This window comes from Oncorhynchus nerka, linkage group LG7 (assembly GCF_034236695.1).
Source record: "Oncorhynchus nerka isolate Pitt River linkage group LG7, Oner_Uvic_2.0, whole genome shotgun sequence".
NCBI lineage: Eukaryota > Metazoa > Chordata > Actinopteri > Salmoniformes > Salmonidae > Oncorhynchus > Oncorhynchus nerka.
This window is the reverse complement of record NC_088402.1, coordinates 32,391,208-32,416,038: the sequence shown is the minus strand read 5'-3', so window position 1 is coordinate 32,416,038 and position 24,831 is coordinate 32,391,208. Positions and strand designations below refer to the sequence as shown.

The 24,831-nt window shown below is 42.3% G+C and overlaps 1 protein-coding gene across 3 annotated transcripts in view; it reads right to left on the bottom strand.

Moving 5' to 3' along the window:
* The window catches only part of LOC115131475 (trafficking protein particle complex subunit 9), a 316,964-nt gene that overhangs the window by 74,207 nt on the left and 217,926 nt on the right, over positions 1-24,831 (bottom strand). For 2 of the 3 annotated variants that reach the window (XM_065020435.1, XM_065020436.1), the window contains 2 exons: positions 14,722-14,874; positions 2,586-2,677 (listed from right to left, as the gene is read on the bottom strand). In XM_065020435.1, the coding sequence (XP_064876507.1) occupies positions 2,586-2,677; positions 14,722-14,874 (245 nt within the window). Of the gene's footprint in view, positions 1-2,585; positions 2,678-14,721; positions 14,875-24,831 lie in introns of those variants that run through there. The other variant, XM_065020438.1, reaches the window with a different exon arrangement.

The window sequence follows — 24,831 nt, the reverse complement described above, 5'->3', positions numbered from 1 at the left end:
ACAGATGTATATATTTTTAAACCTGCATATTTAGCTCAAATAAATCAAGGTTAGCAGGCAATATTAACCAGGTGAAATTGTGTCACTTCTCTTGCGTTCATTGCACACAGAGTCAGTGTATATGCAACAGTTTGGGCTGCCTAATATGCCAGAATTCTACGTAATTATGACATAACATTGCAGGTTGTGCAATGTAACACGAATATTTAGACTTGCGGATGCCACCCGTTAGATAAAATACGGAACGGTTCCGTATTTCACTGAAAGAATAAACGTCTTGTTTTCGAGATGATAGTTTCCGGATTCGACCATATTAATGACCTAAGGCTCGTATTTCTGTGTGCTATTATGTTATACCTAAGTCTATGATTTGATAGAGCAGTCTGACTGAGTGGTGGTAGGCACCAGCAGGCTCGTAAGCATTCATTCAAACAGCACTTTTGTGCGTTTTGCCAGCAGCTCTTCGCTGTGCTTCAAGCATTGAGCTGTTTATGACTTCAAGCCTATTAACTCCCGAGACTAGGCTGGTGTAACCGATATGAAATGGCTAGCTAGTTAGATATAGAGAAATAGTCCTATAATTCCTATAATAACTACAACCTAAAACTTCTTACCTGGGAATATTGAAGACTCATGTTAAAAGGAACCACCAGCTTTCATATGTTCTCATGTTCTGAGCAAGGAACTTAAACGTTAGCTTTCTTACATGGCACATATTGCACTTTTACTTTCTTCTCCAACACTTTGATTTTGCATTATTTAAACCAAATTGAACATGTTTCATTATGTATTTGAGGCTAAATAATTGATTTTATTGATGTATTATATTAAGTTAAAATAAGTGTTTGTTCCGTATTGTTGTAATTGTCATTATTACAAATTTTTTATTTTTTTATTATTAAATCGGCCGATTAATCGGTATCGGCATTTCTGGGTCCCCCAATAAATCGGCATCGGCATTGAAAAATCATAATCGGTCGACCTCTACACCTAATCACCCCCAGCTTCCAATTGGCTCATTCACCCCTTCTCCCCTGTAACTATTCCCAAGGTCATTGCTGTAACTTATAAGGGTCAATGGTTAAAATAAAGGGTTAAATATCAGGGTTAAATAGAAAAAAAATCGAATGGTACAAGAATTAACAAATTGTGAGGATGAGTTATTGATTTTGTTGACACATAGCTGCTCATCAATGATATCTTGGGGCAAAGTGACTTCTGTCATTATCTATCATTAGGAACACTGTCGAGACATCAGGACAAATAGTCTCTCACTAACCCAATTAGACCTCACCTTAACTAAGCAACAATGGAAAGCAAACAAGATATTCCTGATTCAATGGAATTAGAGTAAATAACCGTCAATTTCTTATCTCTTCTAACATGGCCACAACCTGGTAAGACAATTCTATACACCACACTCAAAACACATAAAAGAGAAACCATTATGTACCAAATGCTTCACGGCTAAACGGATTGCAGTATGAAAATACAGTATACATAACCCTAGGCTAACAGTTAGCCAATCATGTGTCTACTGTAAGAGGCTAACTTTAGCTGTAACCATATTACATGAATCCACCCACTCGGTGTTCGGATTATTTGATCCCGAGGGAGAATGCTTAAGAGAAGGTCCATCATTGAGACCATGATAGCTACTCTGATAACACCATTCTAACAGGCTGGGACAAATGAACTGCATTCTTATCGTAGAGGACAGTGTGCACACGGATGCATGCGCACACACACACACACACACACACACACACACACACCCTCCTGAAGACTGCGATGTGATGATGTGCTCCTCAAAATGACCTAAAATGTTCCTCTGAAAGTAATAGACTAGAAATAAAAGAAGTAGAACCTATAAGTGTCAGAAGATCTGGGTCCTTTGATGACTCAGACAGAAGTGAGTTTGGAGAATTGTTCATGAGAACAGAAACGCTGAAGATAAAATGTCCTCATCTACTGTGTCACCGTAACAGATGTCTCTCTTTCTGCTAAACCAGGAGACACTAAACTGACTAATGAACACACTCACTAACCTCCAAGAAAAGGCAGCACTGTTCGGCGAACATAAATACACCCCCGCACACACTCAATAAATAAATGAAAGCTGATATTTGAGAGGTGGTTCACAGATGGTGAGCCCCAGAAAGGGAGGGAAGCTCCTCCAAGTCTTTCTGTGGTGTCCCAGGGTGCCTCACACGTCCCCCAGGCACTCCAGTACTGCCTTCTGACAGCTCCCTAAAATAGCCCCGCTGTCTATTATAAATGCAAATAGAAAACATGACTTGAGACAGATGTGGCGGGATTGTGTGGGCTGGTGTGTTAATTGCCAGGTCTAGTGGTTTGGGTTCGTTGGGTTCGGCACCTCCATAGGAACGATGGTGATTGACACTTCTAATTCAAATAGTTCATACCTCATCACGATCCATGATCATAATGTCTTTGGACGGATCATTTGAGTAGGGACAAGAAAACCCATACATTTCAGTGGTTTAATGTCAATGGTAATGCCAAGCATCTCCTACATCGCACAGTGTGTGTGTGTGTATATATGTGTGTGTATGTGTACTCACCCCACTGTAGAGGTGCCAGCTGCAGGTGCTCGAGGACCAACTGGTTGAGAACTCCCTCCACACTGGCCTCTCCCTGGCGACACACAGAAGGGTGAGCTAGGGTTAAGGACTACATACTGGCCTCTCCCTGGCGACACACAGAAGGGTGAGCTAGGGTTAAGGACTACACACTGGCCTCTCCCTGGCGACACACAGAAGGGTGAGCTAGGGTTAAGGACTACACACTGGCCTCTCCCTGGCGACACACAGAAGGGTGAGCTAGGGTTAAGGACTACACACTGGCCTCTCCCTGGCGACACACAGAAGGGTGAGCTAGGGTTAAGGACTACACACTGGCCTCTCCCTGGCGACACACAGAAGGGTGAGCTAGGGTTAAGGACTACCCACTGGCCTCTCCCTGGCGACACACAGAAGGGTGAGCTAGGGTTAAGGACTACACACTGGCCTCTCCCTGGCGACACACAGAAGGGTGAGCTAGGGTTAAGGACTACACACTGGCCTCTCCCTGGCGACACACAGAAGGGTGAGCTAGGGTTAAGGACTACACACTGGCCTCCCTGGCGACACACAGAAGGGTGAGCTAGGGTTAAGGACTACACACTGGCCTCTCCCTGGCGACACACAGAAGGGTGAGCTAGGGTTAAGGACTACCCACTGGCCTCTCCCTGTGCTGATGACACACAGAAGGGTGTATTAATGTTAAAACTAAGGTAAAATAGGACAGTGGCATTTTCCCTCCCTTTAACTGGATATGAGACAAGGGCAAACTGGCCTCTCTGGAACAGACTGGCTGAACACACAGAGACTGCTAAATAGGTGAGCTAGGGTTAAGACCCTTTTTGACTCTTTTGACTCATCACATCCGCTGCTGTTACTGCTGTTGCATAGTCACTTTATCCCTACCTATATGTACAGCTGAAGTTGGATGACACACAGAAGTCAGTTAGGATCACCACTTCATTTTAAGATGTGGTGAGCTAGGGTTAGAGGAGCTTTTCTTTCTTTCAGCACATTCCCACTGGTTTACATACACTCAATTAGTATTTAGCATTGCCTTTAAATTGTTTAACTTGGGTCAAATGTTTCAGGTAGCCTTCCACAAGCTTCCCACAATAAGTGGGGTGAATTTTGGCTCATTCCTCCTGACAGAGCTGGTGTAACTGAGTCAGGTTTGTAGGCCTCCTTGCTCGCACATGCTTTTTCTGTTCTGCCCACAAATTTTCTATGGGATTGAGGTCAGGGCTTTGTGATGGCCACTCCAATATTTTGCCTTTGTCGTCCTTAAGCCATTTTGCCACAACTTTGGAAGTATGCTTGATGTTATTGTCCATTTGGAAGACCCATTTGCGACCAAGCTTTAACTTCCTGACTGATGTCTTGAGATGTTGCTTCAATACATCCACATAATTTTCCTACCTCATGATGCCATCTATTTTGTGAAGTGCACCAGTCCCTCCTGCAGCAAAGCACCCCCACAACATGATACTGCCACCCCCATGCTTCATGGTTGGGATGGTGTTATTCGGCTTCCAAGCCTCCCACTTTTTCCCCCAAACATAACGATGGTCATTATGGCCAAACAGTTATATTTGTCTTTCAACAGACCAGAGGACATTTCTCCAAAAAGTACCATCTTTGTCCCCATGTGCAAACCGTAGTCTGGCTTTTTTATGGCCGTTTTGGAGCAGTGGCTCCTTCCTTGCTCAGCGCCCTTTCAGGTTATATTGATATAGGACTCGTTTTACTGTGGATATAGATACTTTTATACCTGTTTCATCCAGCATCTTCACAAGGTCCTTTGCTGTTGTTTTGGGATTGATTCGCTCTTTTCGCACCAATAACATTCATCTCTAGGAGACAGAACACGTCTCCTTCCTGAGCGAAATGACGGCTGCGTGGTCACATGGTGTTCATAATTGCGTACTATTGTTTGTACAGATGAACGTGGTACCTTCAGGCGTTTGGAAATTGCTCCCAAGGATGAATCAGACTTGTGGAGGTGTCCAATTGTTATTCTTTATTCTTGGCTGATTTCTTTTGATTTTCCCATGATGTCAAGCAAAGAGGCACTGAGTTTGAAGGTAGGCCTTGAAATACATCCACAGGTACACCTCCAATTGACTCAAATGATGTTAATTAGCCTGTCAGAAGCTTCTAAAGCCATGACATAATTTTCTGGAATTTTCCAAGCTGTTTAAAGGCACAGTAAACTTAGTGTATGTAAACTTCTGACCCACTGGAATTGTGATACAGAGAACTACAAGTGAAATAATCTGGTCTGTAAACAATTGTTGGAAAAATTACTTGTGTCATGCACAAAGTAGAGTCTTAACCGACTTGCCAAAACTATAGTTTGTTAACAAGACATTTGTGGGGTGGTTGAAAAATGAGCTCTAATGGCTCCAACCTCAGTGTATGTAAACTTCTGACTTCAACTGTAGATACCTCAATTACCTCGTACCCTTGCACATCGGTACTGGTACAACTTGAAACTATAGCCAAGTTATCGTTACTCATTACATTTTTTTAAAAGAATCCCCTTTATTTAACCAGGTAGACTAGTTGAGAACAAGGTCTCATTTACAACTGCGACCTGGCCAAGATAAAGCAAAGCAGTGCGACACAAACAACAACACAGAGTTACACATGGAATAAACAAGCGTCCAGTCAATAACACAATAGAAAAAAAATAAAGTCTATATACATTGTGTATTTATTTATTCCTTCAATTATTATTTTTCTCTCCGCATTGTCAGGAAGGGCCCATAAGTAAGCATTTCACTGATACTCTACACCTGTTGTTTATGAAGCATGTGACAGATAAAATGTGATTTGATAACAAACTAACAAAGTGGCAAATATACACCTGAGAAATATGTGAAGAGAGAGCGATGGAGAGAGAGAAAAAATAGATAAAAAGAGAGGATTTATGAAGTATGATTCTCCAGTGTAGCTTTAAATTGGCTGCAGCCCAGTGGTTGATAGATAAGCCTGTGGCTCCCTGGTTGCCTAGTGACTCTGTTAGGAGAGCTGAGGGCTCGAGGAGGACAGAGATTCACGGTTGGCTGGCTGGCCATTACTGTACAGTTCATGTTCTGTTCTATATGTGGAAAAGAAGCTCTCTGTGTAGACTGCCCTAGGCTTGGTGTTAGACAATACCAGACCATGCTACATACAGTAGAAATACAGGAAGTGCTACTATAACAGTCTTTGGGTCAAAGGTCATTGAGACGGTCTTTTTCCTATTTTCCTCTAACCTTATTCCCCAGTGTCATATCGGAATGTTGTGATTAAGAAACATAATATCCATTCACAAATCTCATTCAGGGTGATGCAATGAGAACCCTGAAAAGTAAAACTGCCTTAACAACCCAACGAGTCATAAAGATGCATCTTCTCAACCATTAGTGGAGGGAATAATGGAAATAATTTTCATTATTGTGTAATTGGTCTCATAATAAGAACTGGGATTATCTAAAAACTTCTCACATCTCAGAGAGAAAACACATTGTGTATAAAGCCTACAGAGCAGTCCGCTCCTCAGCCAAGTCATGTCTCAAAACCGCCTACGCTTCCATGTCTTCTAGCCTAGCATGGTTTCTGGGAGCAAAACTGCAACACTGCAAGTCAACCTGTCACTCCAATCTGATTGGTTGGCTAAGAACCCACATTTAGCTCTGCCTGTCGAGTCCTTCTGTTCCTGAACACTCAGTAACACACATTTATCAGAGAAGAACAACAAGATTATAATTGAGGTTATAACCGTTGAACCTTTCCTTGGTGACATCGTAGGGCTGGCTAGGGAGCTAATGCTGCTAATGCTGAGTACTCAGATAAACAGAGCTGTCATAAAGACATTACGTTGATAATATGTTATGATAAAGAAAACCTGCTCCTCTGGTCCACCACACAGCTGACAGTGTGAATAATGACTGGAATAATACTGTGCTGCTGTAAAACCACATAGTTAGAATGACTAGAATGGACAAAGTAACACCACATAGTGTTAACATGATTAGAATGGACAAAGTAACACCACACAGAGTTAGAATGACTAGAATGGACAAAGTAACACCACATAGAGTTAGAATGACTAGAATGGACAAAGTAACACCACACAGAGTTAGAATGACTAGAATGGACAAAGTAACACCACATAGTTAGAATGACTAGAATGGACAAAGTAACACCACATAGTGTTAACATGACTAGAATGGACAAAGTAACACCACATAGTTAGAATGACTACAATGGACAAAGTAACACCACATAGTTAGAATGACTAGAATGGACAAAGTAACACCACATAGTTAGAATGACTAGAATGGACAAAGTAACACCACATAGTTAGAATGACTAGAATGGACAAAGTAACACCACATAGTTAGAATGACTAGAATGGACAAAGTAACACCACATAGTTAGAATGACTAGAATGGACAAAGTAACACCACATAGTGTTAACATGACTAGAAAGGACAAAGTAACACCACATAGTGTTAGAATGACTAGAATGGACAAAGTAACACCACATAGTGTTAACATGACTAGAATGGACAAAGTAACACCACATAGTTAGAATGACTAGAATGGACAAAGTAACACCACATAGTGTTAACATGACTAGAAAGGACAAAGTAACACCACATAGTTAGAATGACTAGAATGGACAAAGTAACACCACATAGTTAGAATGACTAGAATGGACAAAGTAACACCACATAGTGTTAACATGACTAGAATGGACGAAGTAACACCACAGAATTAGAATGAATAGAATGGACAAAGTAACACCACATAGTTAGAATGACTAGAATGGACAAAGAAACACCACATAGTTAGAATGACTAGAATGGACAAAGTAACACCACATAGTTAGAATGACTAGAATGGAGAAAGAAACACCACATAGTTAGAATGAATAGAATGGACAAAGTAACACCACATAGTTAGAATGACTAGAATGGACAAAGTAACACCACATAGTGTTAACATGACTAGAATGGACAAAGTAACACCACATAGTTAGAATGACTAGAATGGACAAAGTAACACCACATAGTGTTAACATGACTAGAATGGACAAAGTAACACCACATAGTTAGAATGAATAGAATGGACAAAGTAACACCACATAGTTAGAATGACTAGAATGGACAAAGTAACACCACATAGTCAGAATGACTAGAATGGACAAAGTAACACCACATAGTATTAACATGACTAGAAAGGACAAAGTAACACCACACATAGTTAGAATGACTAGAATGGACAAAGTAACACCACATAGTTAGAATGACTAGAATGGACAAAGTAACACCACATAGTGTTAACATGACTAGAATGGACAAAGTAACACCACATAGTGTTAACATGACTAGAATGGACAAAGTAACACCACATAGTTAGAATGACTAGAATGGACAAAGTAACACCACATAGTGTTAACATGACTAGAATGGACAAAGTAACACCACATAGTGTTAACATGACTAGAATGGACAAAGTAACACCACATAGTTAGAATGACTAGAATGGACAAAGTAACACCACATAGTGTTAACATGACTAGAATGGACAAAGTAACACCACATAGTTAGAATGACTAGAATGGACAAAGTAACACCACATAGTGTTAACATGACTAGAATGGACGAAGTAACACCACAGAATTAGAATGAATAGAATGGACAAAGTAACACCACATAGTTAGAATGACTAGAATGGACAAAGAAACACCACATAGTTAGAATGACTAGAATGGACAAAGTAACACCACATAGTTAGAATGACTAGAATGGACAAAGTAACACCACATAGTGTTAACATGACTAGAATGGACGAAGTAACACCACAGAATTAGAATGAATAGAATGGACAAAGTAACACCACATAGTTAGAATGACTAGAATGGACAAAGAAACACCACATAGTTAGAATGACTAGAATGGACAAAGAAACACCACATAGTTAGAATGACTAGAATGGACAAAGTAACACCACATAGTTAGAATGACTAGAATGGACAAAGTAACACCACATAGTTAGAATGACTAGAATGGACAAAGTAACACCACATAGTGTTAACATGACTAGAAAGGACAAAGTAACACCACATAGTTAGAATGACTAGAATGGACAAAGTAACACCACATAGTGTTAACATGACTAGAAAGGACAAAGTAACACCACATAGTTAGAATGACTAGAATGGACAAAGTAACACCACATAGTTAGAATGACTAGAATGGACAAAGTAACACCACATAGTGTTAACATGACTAGAATGGACGAAGTAACACCACAGAATTAGAATGAATAGAATGGACAAAGTAACACCACATAGTTAGAATGACTAGAATGGACAAAGAAACACCACATAGTTAGAATGACTAGAATGGACAAAGTAACACCACATAGTTAGAATGACTAGAATGGAGAAAGAAACACCACATAGTTAGAATGAATAGAATGGACAAAGTAACACCACATAGTTAGAATGACTAGAATGGACAAAGTAACACCACATAGTGTTAACATGACTAGAATGGACAAAGTAACACCACATAGTTAGAATGAATAGAATGGACAAAGTAACACCACATAGTTAGAATGACTAGAATGGACAAAGTAACACCACATAGTCAGAATGACTAGAATGGACAAAGTAACACCACATAGTATTAACATGACTAGAAAGGACAAAGTAACACCACACATAGTTAGAATGACTAGAATGGACAAAGTAACACCACATAGTTAGAATGACTAGAATGGACAAAGTAACACCACATAGTGTTAACATGACTAGAATGGACAAAGTAACACCACATAGTGTTAACATGACTAGAATGGACAAAGTAACACCACATAGTTAGAATGACTAGAATGGACAAAGTAACACCACATAGTGTTAACATGACTAGAATGGACAAAGTAACACCACATAGTGTTAACATGACTAGAATGGACAAAGTAACACCACATAGTTAGAATGACTAGAATGGACAAAGTAACACCACATAGTGTTAACATGACTAGAATGGACAAAGTAACACCACATAGTTAGAATGACTAGAATGGACAAAGTAACACCACATAGTTAGAATGACTAGAATGGACAAAGTAACACCACATAGTGTTAACATGACTAGAATGGACGAAGTAACACCACAGAATTAGAATGAATAGAATGGACAAAGTAACACCACATAGTTAGAATGACTAGAATGGACAAAGAAACACCACATAGTTAGAATGACTAGAATGGACAAAGTAACACCACATAGTTAGAATGACTAGAATGGAGAAAGAAACACCACATAGTTAGAATGAATAGAATGGACAAAGTAACACCACATAGTTAGAATGACTAGAATGGACAAAGTAACACCACATAGTGTTAACATGACTAGAATGGACAAAGTAACACCACATAGTTAGAATGACTAGAATGGACAAAGTAACACCACACAGAGTTAGAATGACTAGAATGGACAAAGTAACACCACACAGAGTTAGAATGACTAGAATGGACAAAGTAACACCACATAGTTAGGATGAATAGAATGGACAAAGTACCACCACATAGTTAGAATGACTAGAATGGACAAAGTAACACCACATAGTTAGAATGACTAGAATGGACAAAGTAACACCACATAGTGTTAACATGACTAGAATGGACAAAGTAACACCACATAGTTAGAATGACTAGAATGGACAAAGTAACACCACACAGAGTTAGAATGACTAGAATGGACAAAGTAACACCACATAGTTAGGATGAATAGAATGGACAAAGTACCACCACATAGTTAGAATGACTAGAATGGACAAAGTAACACCACATAGTATTAACATGACTAGAAAGGACAAAGTAACACCACATAGTGTTAGAATGACTAGAATGGACAAAGTAACACCACACAGAGTTAGAATGACTAGAATGGACAAAGTAACACCACATAGTTAGAATGACTACAATGGACAAAGTAACACCACATAGTGTTAACATGACTAGAATGGACAAAGTAACACCACATAGTTAGAATGAATAGAATGGACAAAGTAACACCACATAGTTAGAATGACTAGAATGGACAAAGTAACACCACATAGTTAGAATGAATAGAATGGACAAAGTAACACCACATAGTTAGAATGACTAGAATGGACAAAGTAACACCACATAGTTAGAATGACTACAATGGACAAAGTAACACCACATAGTGTTAGAATGACTAGAACGCACAAAGTAACACCACATAGAATTAGAATGGCTAGAATGGCCAAAGTAACACCACGTAGAGTTAGAATGACTTGAATGGACAAAGCAACACCACATAGTTAGAATGACTAGAATGGAGAAAGAAACACCACAGAGTTAGAATGACTAGAACGGACAAAGTAACACCACATAGTTAGAATGACTAGAACGGACAAAGTAACACCACATAGTTAGAATGACTAGAATGGACAAAGTAACACCACATAGTGTTAACATGACTAGAATGGCCAAAATAAAAAAAATAGAGTTAAAATGACTAGAATGAGACATTCTGTCTTATTCGTGCCCATCTCAGTGATACATTTACAGTTAATTCCTATAATTTCCAATCTACTATTTTTTCCAGTGTTTTGCCGTTCTCCTTGTCGGAGTGGAGACGTTGTTTGCAGAGTGCACAACCTATGATACACTTGTGAGAAACACATTTATTTCATTCCATTTACGAGTTTTGGCAATTTAGTAATTGTCTTTTGTTTGGAGCGCACCTGATTACACATAGAAGTAGGCCTATAGGCTACCTGGCCTGATTACACATAGAAGTAGGCCTATAGGCTACCTGGCCTGATTACACATAGAAGTAGGCCTATAGGCTACCTGGCCTGATTGTACATAGAAGTAGGCCTATAGGCTACCTGGCCTGATTACACATAGAAGTAGGCCTATAGGCTACCTGGCCTGATTACACATAGAAGTAGGCCTATAGGCTACCTGGCCTGCTCACAAATGTAGGCATATAAATGTGCACATTTGGGGATCTGATAGTATTTCTGATTGGCTTAATACACAAGCACTATTGAGCTGCGGAGCTTCTCAAAGTCATGTTTTCTTCACCTCAAACAGCAACCTAACAAAGTCGGTTTTTACATCCATTGAGAATGACAATAATTCCTCAATGTATTTTAAAATAACCACTCAGCTTGAAAGGGAAAAATGTCATGCTCTGTCATAAAATAGGCCTACCTGACTACTTCTTATCCCTTGCGCAAATAGCCTACAGCTGTGTCTGTAGCTCACTGGTGCAGGGAATATTTTATACAATGTTGCTTCAGGCTGGACCCAAGTTAATAGTTCATACAATGTTTCAAGATCGTTGCAGACACGCCATGCATAGCCAATTAGATTTATAGGATATTTTTTATCAGGATATTTTCCACCTTCAGGCTGCAATGTTTCTATTTGTTAGCTTTATAGGCTATATTTACATAGTAGGCAATGGCAAAATAAGTTACTTTTTAATTTAGATTTGGATATAATTTTGATTAACCAAGGCCTACCGAGTGGAGCAGCAGTCTAAGCCACTGCGTCTCAGTGCAAGAGGCGTCACTACAGTCCCTGGTTCGAATCCAGGCTGTATCACATCCGGCCGTGATTGGGAGTCCCATAGGGCGGTGCACAATTGGCCCAGCGTCGTCCGGGTTTTGGTCGGGGTAGGCCGTCTTTGTGGCTGGCTTCTGGGTTAAGCGAGCAGTGTATCAAGAAGCAGTACGGCTTGGCAGGGTCGTGTTTCTGAGGATGCATGGCTCTCAACCTTTGTCTCTCCCGAGTCTGTACTAGAGTTGCAGCGATGAGACAAGACTTCCAATTGGATATTTAAAAAAATATGACAATGATTGTATAACTGTCACGCAGATCGGTAGAAATGGTAAGATTGGCATTCCATGTGACAAAGTTTGCCGACTCCTCGTGTAGCCTATTACCGGCAACTTCAGGAGAGCAAAGGCGAAAGCCAGTAGGAGCGGGAGGAGGATGGTCAGGACAGGTTATACTTTTCTTCTCTTGGTTATATCTTGATCTTTGGCTCCCTTTTGAGTCATGTGTCTTATTGCATCAAACAGTGAGCTTAAAGCATCAGACAAGCCCAATGCATATATAGTTGATTTTATTAAAACACATAGGGTGTGTCTATTGAAAAATACACGTTTTAAAAATTCAATCAATTGGTCGAAAGAACAGACGACTTTCGGTTGGCTAATATATTTTTGTTGTTGTCGTGGACAGCCCTAATAGAGTTAGAATGACTAAACAGACAAAGTAACACCATAGCGTTAAAATGACTAGAGAGACAAAGTAACACCATAGCGTTAAAATGACTAGAGAGACAAAGTAACACCATAGCGTTAAAATGACTAGAGACAAAGTTACACCATAGCGTTAAAATTACTAGGCAGACAAAGTAACAGCATAGAGTTAGAATGACTAGAATGGACACACTCCCCTCAGAATTAAAATATGTAGTGAGGAGAGGTGATATGTAGCTGCCTCCTACAAGGCATGGTGTTGAAAGCTGCAGATGTGGCACACAAACACTGTGAAATTGAACCAGGTTGGAGGAAACTACAACTCCATTATGACATCTATCCATCCACCAAACTGTCTCCAGGCCTGGCGTGCTTGTGCTTGTGTCCTTGCCGTGTGGACAGGGACAGGGACAGGAATGGTTGGGGAGTTGGGGTTGTTAACGGGGCTTAGGTTTGTATCGGGGTGGGGGTCTGAGAAGAAGGTAGACTACTCCAAAGGCCAGAACTTGAAGATACACTCATTCTTTCCTGAGGGGACGTCATGACAGTAACAGGCCTTCTGTTCCTACTCCTCTTCCTCTGGCTGGTTTGTTTCTCTTCAGCCACACTATATTTAGGAGACTGTCGTTATCGGTAGAACTGAAACAGTACAATTCCATAAAGAATGAGAGATACTCTATTAATGCTAGGCCAAGTTGCATGGTCTGCTAAGAAGCGAGATAAGGTGTTTCGGCACAGTTCTCTTAAATAAGAAGTAGGATATTAACAATGCATGTTATAATGAATAAATGCCAAGCCAAGGGTGACCCAGATCATATTACGTGATTGTAACCCTTCTGTTCACAGTCCTAGTTTTCTATACTTAAAACCTATTTATTTCCGCAATGTTTCAATGTTTTTCTGATATAACAATTTCAGATAACAAAAAAAATGATACGTTGTTTGAACAAGTGCTTGGTTGGAAATATAGTGCCTTTCATTCTCCAGCCTCAATAACATAATCACACAGCCCAGTTCTGAGTAGAGCTCTGACATGCACCGCGCTGTGATTTAACAGTACCCTCTGAGAAACAACATTAGTGACATCATCTACTGCAGTCGCTTCTGTACGCACGCACCCATCCACACACACACATTATGTTCTTCTATCCTCGTGGGGACCTAAAACGTATTTCCATTTAAAATCCTATTTTCCCTAAACCTAAATCTAACCATAACCTAAAGTAATAACCCTAACATTAATCATAAACCCTTTAAAATAGCTTTTGTCCTCATTGGGACGTGAGAAATGTTCCCACAAGGGATAATTGTCCTTGTTTTACTATCCTTGTGGGGACTTTTAGGGATTATCGGTCCCACAAGGATAGAAGAACCCCCCCCCCCACACACACACACACACAGCTGCCAAATTGCTTGCAGATCAAACAAATGCACACAATCACAGCAGTGTTTATGCATTACTAAAATGGAAAATATGATGGCAAGTTCAACAGCACAGGGACTCCGATTAATTATTAATTGTACACCTCCTCCCTGTAACAACTTGATAGGCCATTCTAAACAACACTGAGTCTGTGTATTGGTAATAGCCCCCTCATTACCTAAGAGGTTCTGATGGAGTGCCCTGCCTGCATATTGACAAAGGATGTGTCTCAAATGGCACCCTATTCCCTATATAGTGCCCAAGGCTGCATGAACATTTCGCAAATACTTTCTCCCATCTGTAAGTGCAGTAGAACTGGCACACAACCTAGCCAAAAGACCTCCGGATGTAGCATCCAGATGCCTTCTAATAAGGATCTGTATACATCCAACATCAAAGGATATGATGTTCCAGGTGATGCCCAGGGTGCTGCTGATCATGGAGGCCTGGGCGTGAAGCCTCTCTTCCTCCAGTAGTTTGGGGTTGGTGTAGCGCACGGCCTCCTGGTCCGGCTGGGGCAACGTGTGAAAGTCGAACTTATCCACCTGGATCGCCATCCTAGAGGGGAGGGAGAGAGAAGAGCAAAGGTTAGACACAGGAGACAGACTTGGGTGCAACTTTTTAAAATTTTAATTGACTTTTATTTATACAGGTTTTTCTCATTGAGATAACATTTTCCAAGAGAGAACTGGCCCAATAGCAGCAGGGGGAACAACGTTTTAGAAAAAACAACTTACATACACTAACACAACATTAAACAAAACTATAAACACACATACAGTACAACAAAAACATTTGACATTAAAAATACAAAAGTCTTGACTAAAAAGGGTGGCCTGAAAAGAATTACACTCTTCTATGATATATACATCGATCAAGTGTTTAAACTCCACCAACGAAACTAGATCATCAAATTTTAAAATCTTCAGGAGAGAATTCCAGGATTACGGTGCTAAGTACAGTGGGGCAAAAAAGTATTTAGTCAGCCACCAATTGTGCAAGTTCTCGCACTTAAAAAGATGAGAGAGGCCTGTAACTTTCATCATAGGTACACTTCAACTATGACTGACAAAATGAGAAAAGAAATTCCAGAAAATCACATTGTAGGATTTTTAATGAATTTATTTGCAAATTATGGTGGAAAATAAGTATTTGGTCAATAACAAAATTATATCTCAATACTTTGTTATATACCCTTTGTTGGCAATGACAGAGGTCAAACGTTTTCTGTAAGTCTTCACAAGGTTTTCACACACTGTTGCTGGTATTTTGGCCCATTCCTCCATGCAGATCTCCTCTAGAGCAGTGATGTTTTGGAGCTGTTGCTGGACAACACGGACTTTCAACTCCCTCCAAAGATTTTCTATGGGGTTGAGATCTGGAGACTGGCTAGGCCACTCCAGGACCTTGAAATGCTTCTTACGAAGCCACTCCTTCGTTGCCCAGGCGGTGTGTTTGGGATCATTGTCATGCTGAAAGACCCAGCCACGTTTCATCTTCATTACCCTTGCTGATGGAAGGAGGTTTTCACTCAAAATCTCACGATACATGACCCCATTCATTCAGTCGTTCTGGTCCCTTTGCAGAAAAACAGCCCCAAAGCATGATGTTTCCACCCCCATGCTTCACAGTAGGTATGGTGTTCTTTGGATGCAACTCAGCATTCCTCCAAACACGACGAGTTGAGTTTTAACCAAAAAGTTATATTTTGGTTTCATCTGACCATATGACATTCTCCCAATCTTCTTCTGGATCATCCAAATGCTCTCTAGCAAACTTCAGACGGGCCTGGACATGTACTGACTTAAGCAGGGGGACACGTCTGGCACTGCAGGATTTGAGTCCCTGGTGGCGTAGTCTGTTACTGATGGTAGACGTTTGTTACTTTGGTCCCAGCTTTCTGCAGCTCATTCACTAGGTCCCCCGGTGTGGTTCTGGGATTTTTGCTCACCGTTCTTGTGATCATTTTGACCCCACGGGGTGAGATCTTGCGTGGAGCCCCAGATCGAGTGACACTATCAGTGGTCTTGTATGTCTTCCATTTCCTAATAATTGCTCCCACAGTTGATTTCTTCAAACCAAGCTGCTTACCTATTGCAGATTCAGTCTTCCCAGCCTGGTGCAGGTCTACAATTTTGTTTCTGGTGTCCTTTGACAGCTCTTTGGTCTTGGCCATAGTGGAGTTTGGAGTGTGACTGTTTGAGGTTGTGGACAGCTGTCTTTTATACTGATAACAAGTTCAAACAGGTGCCATTAATACAGGTAACGAGTGGAGGACAGAGGAGCCTCTTAAAGAAGAAGTTACAGGTTTGTGAGAGCCAGAAATCTTGCTTGTTTGTAGGTGACCAAATACTTATTTTCCACCATAATTTGCAAATAAATTCATTAAAAATCCTACAATGTGATTTTCTTTCTCATTTTGTCTGTCATAGTTGAAGTGTACCTATGATGAAAATTACAGGCCTCATCTTTTTAAGTGGGAGAACTTGCACAATTGGTGGCTGACTAAATACTTTTTTGCCCCACTGTAAATAAAACTATTTCTACCATGACCTGTTCTAATATTTGGTACTGTTAGAAGCAAATGAGAATGGGACAGTAATTGATATTTATTTTCCGACCTGACTAAAAAAGAACAGAGATAAAATGGAATTTGACCTAATATGGCCTTATAAATCAGTGTATCCCAGTGTTAAAGCCTACTCAAGGTCAATGACGACCAGCCAACAGCGCAACACAATGATGTGTTAAACGTTTCTGATTTGTAATGAACCTGAGGGCTGCATGACACACTGCATGAAGTGCTCTCAGGGTAGTGAGATAACATCACTAAAATCTAAAAGCCTCAAAAGAAAAACAAGCCTGATGCCGGTAATAGAAATAAAATTAAAAGTTCTCTACATGCACAGTGAAACTCAGCTTATCATCAACCCACACACCCAAATATTTGTACACTTTAACATGCTCTATAGTATGCCCAGCCAATGTAGCAATGACATGATTAGTAACATGCCTGGCATTTGTTTTACCTGAATTTAGAGCCAGCTTTAAATCATACAGATTATTTTGTATGATGTTAAATGTTCTTTGGGCATTTTCAAAAGCTAAAGATAAACTACTACCACTTGAATAAAGAACAGTATCATCTGCATAAAAATGAACATCCGCTGTTTCAATAAGATCCCCAATGTTGTTGATATACAAAATGAACAACAGTGGGCCTAAAATAAAACCTTGCGGAACACCTGAACGCCATTACACATTGTGTACGATTTGATAGGTAACTTATAAACCAATCTAGAGCATGACCAGTAATTCCACAACATTTGAACCTTTGCACTAATACATCATGGTCCACGGTGTCAAAAGCCTTCGACAAATCAATAAAGACAGACACACAATGTAACTTCTTATCAAGAGCACAGTGGATGTCATTTAAAACCTTCAATGTTGCTGAAACAGTGCTGTGGCCAGACCTAAAACCTGATTGCATTCATTTGAAGATGTTTTCTTGGAAGTAGGTCATTAGCTGCCTACTAACTAAGGACTCCAGTACCTTTGACAGTACAGACAATTTTGATATGGGTCGACAGTTGTCAAGTAGCAAAGGATCTCCACCTTTCAGGAGAGGCAGTACAAAAGCAGATTTCCATAACTTGGAGATTTCCTTAACATCAAGCGTGAGGTTAAAAATACATGTTTAAGGGGGAGCAATGATGTCTGCAGCTAGGTGTAGGAAGCGGGGGTCTAGTTCATCAGGGCCAGGGGATTATTGTCCAGGGCTTTACACACTTCTGAAACAGAGAAGGACGAAAAGGAGAACCTGATGAAGGAGTGCACAGGGGTGTCAGGTAAATTCATAGGGGGCTCAATTATAAATTCGACCTTTTCAAATAAACTGCCTGCATCTAAAAAAAAATGCTGATTCAAGTCTTTCCGAATGGGGGTTCTCTCAGTTACAATCTGTGTGTCTACCAACAATTGTTTGGGAAGCTGTGTATCTTTTTCGCACTCCAAACCATTCACAACTTGCCAAAATTTGGATGGATTATTTAAATGATGTGAAGTAGATTTCAGGTAGAGGTCTGCTTTCAATTTACGGATCATAGCCACACCCATATTTCGAAGAACCAGTCCCTCTTGCTTTAGCCCACATAGCATTTCATTCCCTTATGATTTTTTTTTTACTGAGCCATCCTCAAGGGGAGGAAGATAGGAGATCGAAGGTTAAACACAGGAGAGAGAGACTTGGGTGCTACTGAGCCATCCTAGAGAGGAGGGAGAGAGGAGAGTGAAGGTTAAACACAGGAGAGAGAGACTTGGGTGCTACTGAGCCATTCTAGAGAGGAGGGAGAGAGGAGAGTGAAGGTTAAACACAGGAGAGAGAGACTTGGGTGCTACTGAGCCATCCTAGAGAGGAGGGAGAGAGGAGAGTGAAGGTTAAACACAGGAGAGAGAGACTTGGGTGCTACTGAGCCATCCTAGAGAGGAGGGAGAGAGGAGAGTGAAGGTTAAACACAGGAGAGACTTGGGTGAGACTTGGGTAAACACAGGAGAGAGAGACTTGGGTACTACTGAGCCATTCTAGAGAGGGAGGGAGAGAAGAGAGTGAAGGGTAAACACAGGAGAGAGAGACATGCCTAGCCAGAGAGGGAGAGAGGAGAGTGAAGGTTAAACACAGGAGAGAACAAATCCAATTTTGATAAACTCCCATATCTACTGGGTGAAATTCCACAGTGTGCCATCACAGCAGCAAGATTTGTGACATGTTGCCACGAGAAAAGGGCAACCAGTAAAGAACAAACACCATTGTAAATACAACCCATATTTATGCTTATTTATTTTATCTTGTGTCCTTTAACCATTTGTACATTGTTAAAACACTGTATATATATATATATAATATGACATTTGTAATGTCTTTATTGTTTTGAAACTTCTGTATGTGTAATGTTTACTGTTAATTTTGATTGTTTATTTCATTTTATATATTCACTTTATATATTATCTACCTCACTTGCTTTGGCAATGTTAACACATGTTTCCCATACCAATAAAGCCCTTGAATTGAATTGAATTGAGAGGAGAGTGAAGGTTAAACACAGGAGAGAGAGACTTGGGTACTACTGAGCCATTCTAGAGAGGAGGGAGAGAGGAGAGTGAAGGTTAAACACAGGAGAGAGAGACTTGGGTACTACTGAGCCATTCTAGAGAGGAGGGAGAGAGGAGAGTGAAGGTTAAACACAGGAGAGAGAGACTTGGGTGCTACTGAGCCATCCTAGAGAGGATGGAGAGAGGAGAGTGAAGGTTAAACACAGGAGAGAGAGACTTGGGTGCTACTGAGCCATCCTAGAGAGGCAGAGCAGATGAGAGTGAAGGTTAAATACAGGACACAGATACTTGGGTGCTACTGAGCCATCCTAGAGAGGCAGAGCAGAGGAGAGTGAAGGTTAAACACAGGAGACAGATACTTGGGTGCTACTGAGCCATCCTAGAGAGGCAGAGCAGAGGAGAGTGAAGGTTAAAGACAGGAGACAGATACTTGGGTGCTACTGAGCCATCCTAGAGAGGCAGAGCAGAGGAGAGTGAAGGTTAAACACAGGAGACAGATACTTGGGTGCTACTGAGCCATCCTAGAGAGGCAGAGCAGAGGAGAGTGAAGGTTAAACACAGGAGACAGATACTTGGGTGCTACTGAGCCATCCTAGAGGCAGAGCAGAGGAGACTGAAGGTTAGACACACAGGAGACAGACCTCCAACGGCACTGCCCCACTAAGAGAAAAAGTTAACATAATCCCTAGCTGTCTATTGCTGCTTTCCATGTTGTCTGTAGCTTGTGAAGTGTGGAAACACTTTGTTGCTTTTATGGGTTTTGTCTTGTTGCTTTTTGTGAAATATTGCTCTGTCTACATGCTATGTTTTGCTTGTCCTATGTTGCTCTGCGTGTGCTCACTGCTCATTGATTGTCTGTAACTTGGCCAAGTATTTCCGCAGGCAGTCACACACTGTAAATAAGTATCCTAACGTCTAAACTTTAATCACAGAAGGACATATTGGTCAGATGATCAGATCAAATCATTTGAGATGTGGGTTTGTTGACATTTTAAAAGCCAGTCTCCCTCTGAAACCGTGAATATGTTCAGATATAAAGAAACTAAACTAAACTATTAGAGATTCACTGACAGTGTAGCCACAGGCAACACATTTCAGTTCACCATTCAAAATATAGCATTAAACCAAATCAATAAAGGTAAATAGGTGGATCAATCCATTCCATTCCCACTAAATATAAAGATGACCAAAGGGCAAGAGACCACAGAAGCACTCAATGCAAACATACTGTATGGCTTTGACAAGACATGTAGGTGTCAGTTGTTGTGGTCAGCAGTTTAGAATGGCAACCTGCACCGGTCTATCTATCTACTGCTTGTCAACTGTTTGTTGAAGTTGGTGTGCTCATCTCTAATGCCATCCATCCACCCTGATCCTGCTACTGTCCTGTCCAGTCTACTGACCAGCCCTGGTCACTGATAAATTATTTATCCAGTTAGACCAAACACCCTGAGGCTCCAAGCTTCCTGTTCCACAGTGTGTGTGTGTGTTCAGGTTCATATCCTAACAGGCGGCAGAGAGAATGTGTTCATAGCCTGCGGTTAGGGCAACAGAGACACATCCGGGATTCAGTTCTGAATGCCTCTCTAATGAAATACTAACCAACTTCTTACTAATTACCGGGCGCTACATTTATGCCTTCCATTCTAAGAGAAGAGATAAAAGTGCCAATTGGATGCAGCCAGTGCAGTCTATCACAATGACACGGCACCGTGTGGGTGAAGCAGGAAGGAAGTGGTTGAAGACAACTGGAAGAGAGAGATAGGGGGAGAGGGATGCAGAAACAGAGAGGTGAACATTTCTACTCCTCAGGCCTGTGTGAAGCGATGGAGATGGCATCAGATTCCCACTCTGTTTCTGCTGTCTTAGCCAATAGCCACTTCCCCTGCTGGCCTGCCACAGCCAATAAGAGCCCACGGAAGGAGGCGATACCCTGCGCTGCACCGGGTTGGCCACCTGTGGACCTTACAGAGGAGTAACTCAAGGCTAGCCTGGTCCCAGATCTCTTTCTGCTGCCTTGCATATTACTATCCACTCAAACAGATAAGGCCCATTATGAAGCAGTAGGGAAGTCAAATCCTCTCCTCTGCATGCCTACTGGTGTCTGTTTACCATTCCAATAACTCTGTGAAGTAAGTGTTAAAATAATGCATTACACCTGATTATCTCCCTAGCAGAATGAGACTTCATCTGTCTTGGATCTTTCTTTGTTTTATTTCATTCATCTAACTGTCTCTTAAACTGTTTCATAACATCCTAGATTTGAAATGAATATATTAAACCAATATAAAACAATCTTATTTCCAGCCTGTGTGTAATTAATGGTGATGGATGTGGTATTAAATGAAAAGGGTTTGGTAGAGGATTGATTCCCCCAGCAAAGTGAGAGTGATGATGGTGTCCCGGGAACAGTCAAATCACAGACACAGAGAAACAGCTGCAGGGCCCAGGTTTTTGTCACAACCTAAATCTTTATGACAATGTATAACTATTGGCTGTTTGTCTCTCTCCATCTTTCTTACCTTTTCTCCTCAGGCTCTCGCAGGCACTAACGCGCATGCACGCACGCAGGCACGCGCGCACGCACACACTGTTGTTACGACTAATAAATAGTCTTCTCTCCAGGTATAAAACAGAGAGCCAGACACTAGAACACTCCCTTTCCCACAGCAGGTAAATGGAATAGAACCGTCCATTTGACAGACTTTTACCATCATTCCTCTGTAGGCTGAGACAAACAGCAGTACCATGGCTTTCAGGAGGGCACCTGACTGCAAACATTTATCTCCATAGGACAGTGGTCACCACCCTTTCTTCTGCGATCGACTGGTTGATCTCCAAGGCATTCCTAGTCGATCGCCAAACATCTCTGTAAAAAGCCCGCCAATAAAGTCTTGCATTCCAAAATGTTTGTGGTAGGTGCACTTGATTTAGTAGTAGTCCAACTGTTCCCATTATGAACCATGTCATGTGTCTGAAGGTACAACTCCACCCTGTGGGCCTGGAGAGCAAATCAAGTGCACCTATAGGCCTAACGCTGGCCAATCAGGTAGCTCAGATCACTGTGTCAACAGCTTCCACGAGCCCACAGCGAAGTTGATTGTCGACTACTGTGTGAGATTTCAAAACCATGACTAGAGAGAGACTGTCAATGAATACAGCAAAGAGATGAGTGAGTTCATCGTAAAGATTTCATTCAGCACTGTCAACACGACATAAAACACCCTCTGCCTATCAACTCAAGCTACAAAGTGTATCCATAGACTTGCGTTGTTATTAGCGGCTTGTGTCTTTGGACTATTTCACGTTGTCTGGTCATACGAGTAACAACATGAGTCAGAGTTTCACCATCAGCTGGAAGACGGTGTCTCCTTTTGGGACAATCAGCGGAGGGAGGAAGAGCTGAGGAACGGTGAGAGGAACACTATCTCTCTCTCTCTCTCTCTCTCTCTCTCTATCTCTCTGCCTACCCCTCCCTCCCACTCTCTCTCTCTCTCCCTCCCTACCACTCTCTCTCTCTCGCCCTACCCCTCTCCTCTCTCTCTCTCTCTCTCTCTCTACCTCTCTCTCTCTCCCTACCCCTCCCTCTCTCTCTCTCTCCCTTACCCCTCCCTCCCTCTATCTCTCTACCCCTCTCTCTCTCTCTATCTCTCTCCCTACCCCTCCCTCCCTCTCTCTATCTCTCTCTCTACCCCTCCCTCCCTCCCTCTCTCTATCTCTCTCCCTACCCCTCCCTCCCTCCCTCTATCTCTCTCTCTCTACCCCTCCCTCCCTCCCTCCCTCCCTCTCTCTACCCCTCCCTCCCTCTCTCTCTCTCTCTCTCCCTACCCCTCCCTCCCACTCTCCATCTCTCTCTCTCTCCCTACCCTCCCTCCCACTCTCCATCTCTCTCTCGACCTCCTCCCTACCCCTCCCTCCCTCCATCTCTCTCGCTCCCTACCCCTCCCTCCCACTCTCTATCTCTCTCTACCCCTCCCTTCCTCTCTCTCTCCCTCCCGTCATCTCTCTCTCCCTACCCCTCTCTCCCGCCATCTCTCTCTCCCTACCCCTCTCTCTCTCTCTCTCTCTCTCTCTCTCTCCTACCCCTCCCTCTCTCTATCTCTCTCCCTACCCCTCCCTCTATCTCTCTCCCTACCCCCCCTCCCTCTCTCTCTCTCTCTACCCCTCCCTCCCTCTCTCTCTCCCTACCCCTCCCTCCCTCTCTCTCTCTCTCCCTACCCCTCCCTCCCTCTCTCTCTCTCTCTACCCCTCCCTCCCCTCTCTATCTCTCTCAATACCCCTCCCTCCCCTCTATCTCTCTCTCTACCCCTCCCTCCCTCTCTCTCTCTCTCTCTACCCTCCCTCCCTCTCTCTATCTCTCTCCCTACCCCTCCCTCCCTCCCCCCTCTCTCTCTCTCTCTCCCTACCCCTCCCCTCTCTATCCCTCTCTCTCTCCCTACCCCTCCCTCCCTCTATCTCTCTCCTCCCTACCCCTCCCTCCCCTCTATCTCTCTCTACCCCTCCCTTCCTCTCTCTCTCTCTCTCCCTACCCCTCCCTCCCCTATCTCTCTCTCGACCTCCCTCCCTCCCCCTCCCTCCCTCCATCTCTCCTCGACCTCCATCCCTCCCTCTCTCTCTCTCTCCCTACCCCTCCCTCCCACTCTCTATCTCTCTCCCTACCCCTCCCTCCCACTCTCTATCCCTCTCTCTCTCCCTACCCCTCCCTCCCACTCTCTATCTCTCTCCCTCCCTACCCTCCCTCCCACTCCATCTCTCTCTACCCCTCCTCCCTCCTCTCTCCTCTCTCTCCCTCCCCCCTCCCTCCCCTCCCTCTATCTCCTCTCGACCTCCCTCCCTCCCCCTCCCTCCCTCCATCTCTCTCTCGACCTCCATCCCTCCCTCCCTCTCTCTCTCCCTACCCCTCCCTCCTCTTTCTCTCTCTCTCCCTCCCTCTCTCTCTCTCTCTCCTCCCTCCCCTCTCTCTCTCTCTCTCTCTCGACCTCCCTCCCTACCCCTCCCTCTCTCCCCCTTCCTCACTCTACCTCCCTCCCTACCCCTCCCTCTCTCTACGTCCCTCTCTCTCCCTCCCAGCAAACTAAAACGCACATTTTTTCAATTCATGCCTCACATGTAATACAACAAATGATATATTACCAGTTTGATCACATATCATTTTAAAAATGGTCTGACAAGAGAACAACATTGGCAGGGCAATTCAAGAATAGCCTATGTGCAGTGATAATGTATTGGGCCTATAGCCTACTGCACAAACCTCATCGCTACAGAACTGCTTTTAATAGGTTCATGTAGCATAGGCTTATCTTTTTTTATAAACGGCCTGCATTTTGATTCAGAAAGTGATCTCGACTCATAAAGGTTTTAGTGACCACTGCCATAGAAGTTGAGTGTGAGGGTTAGTGTCGC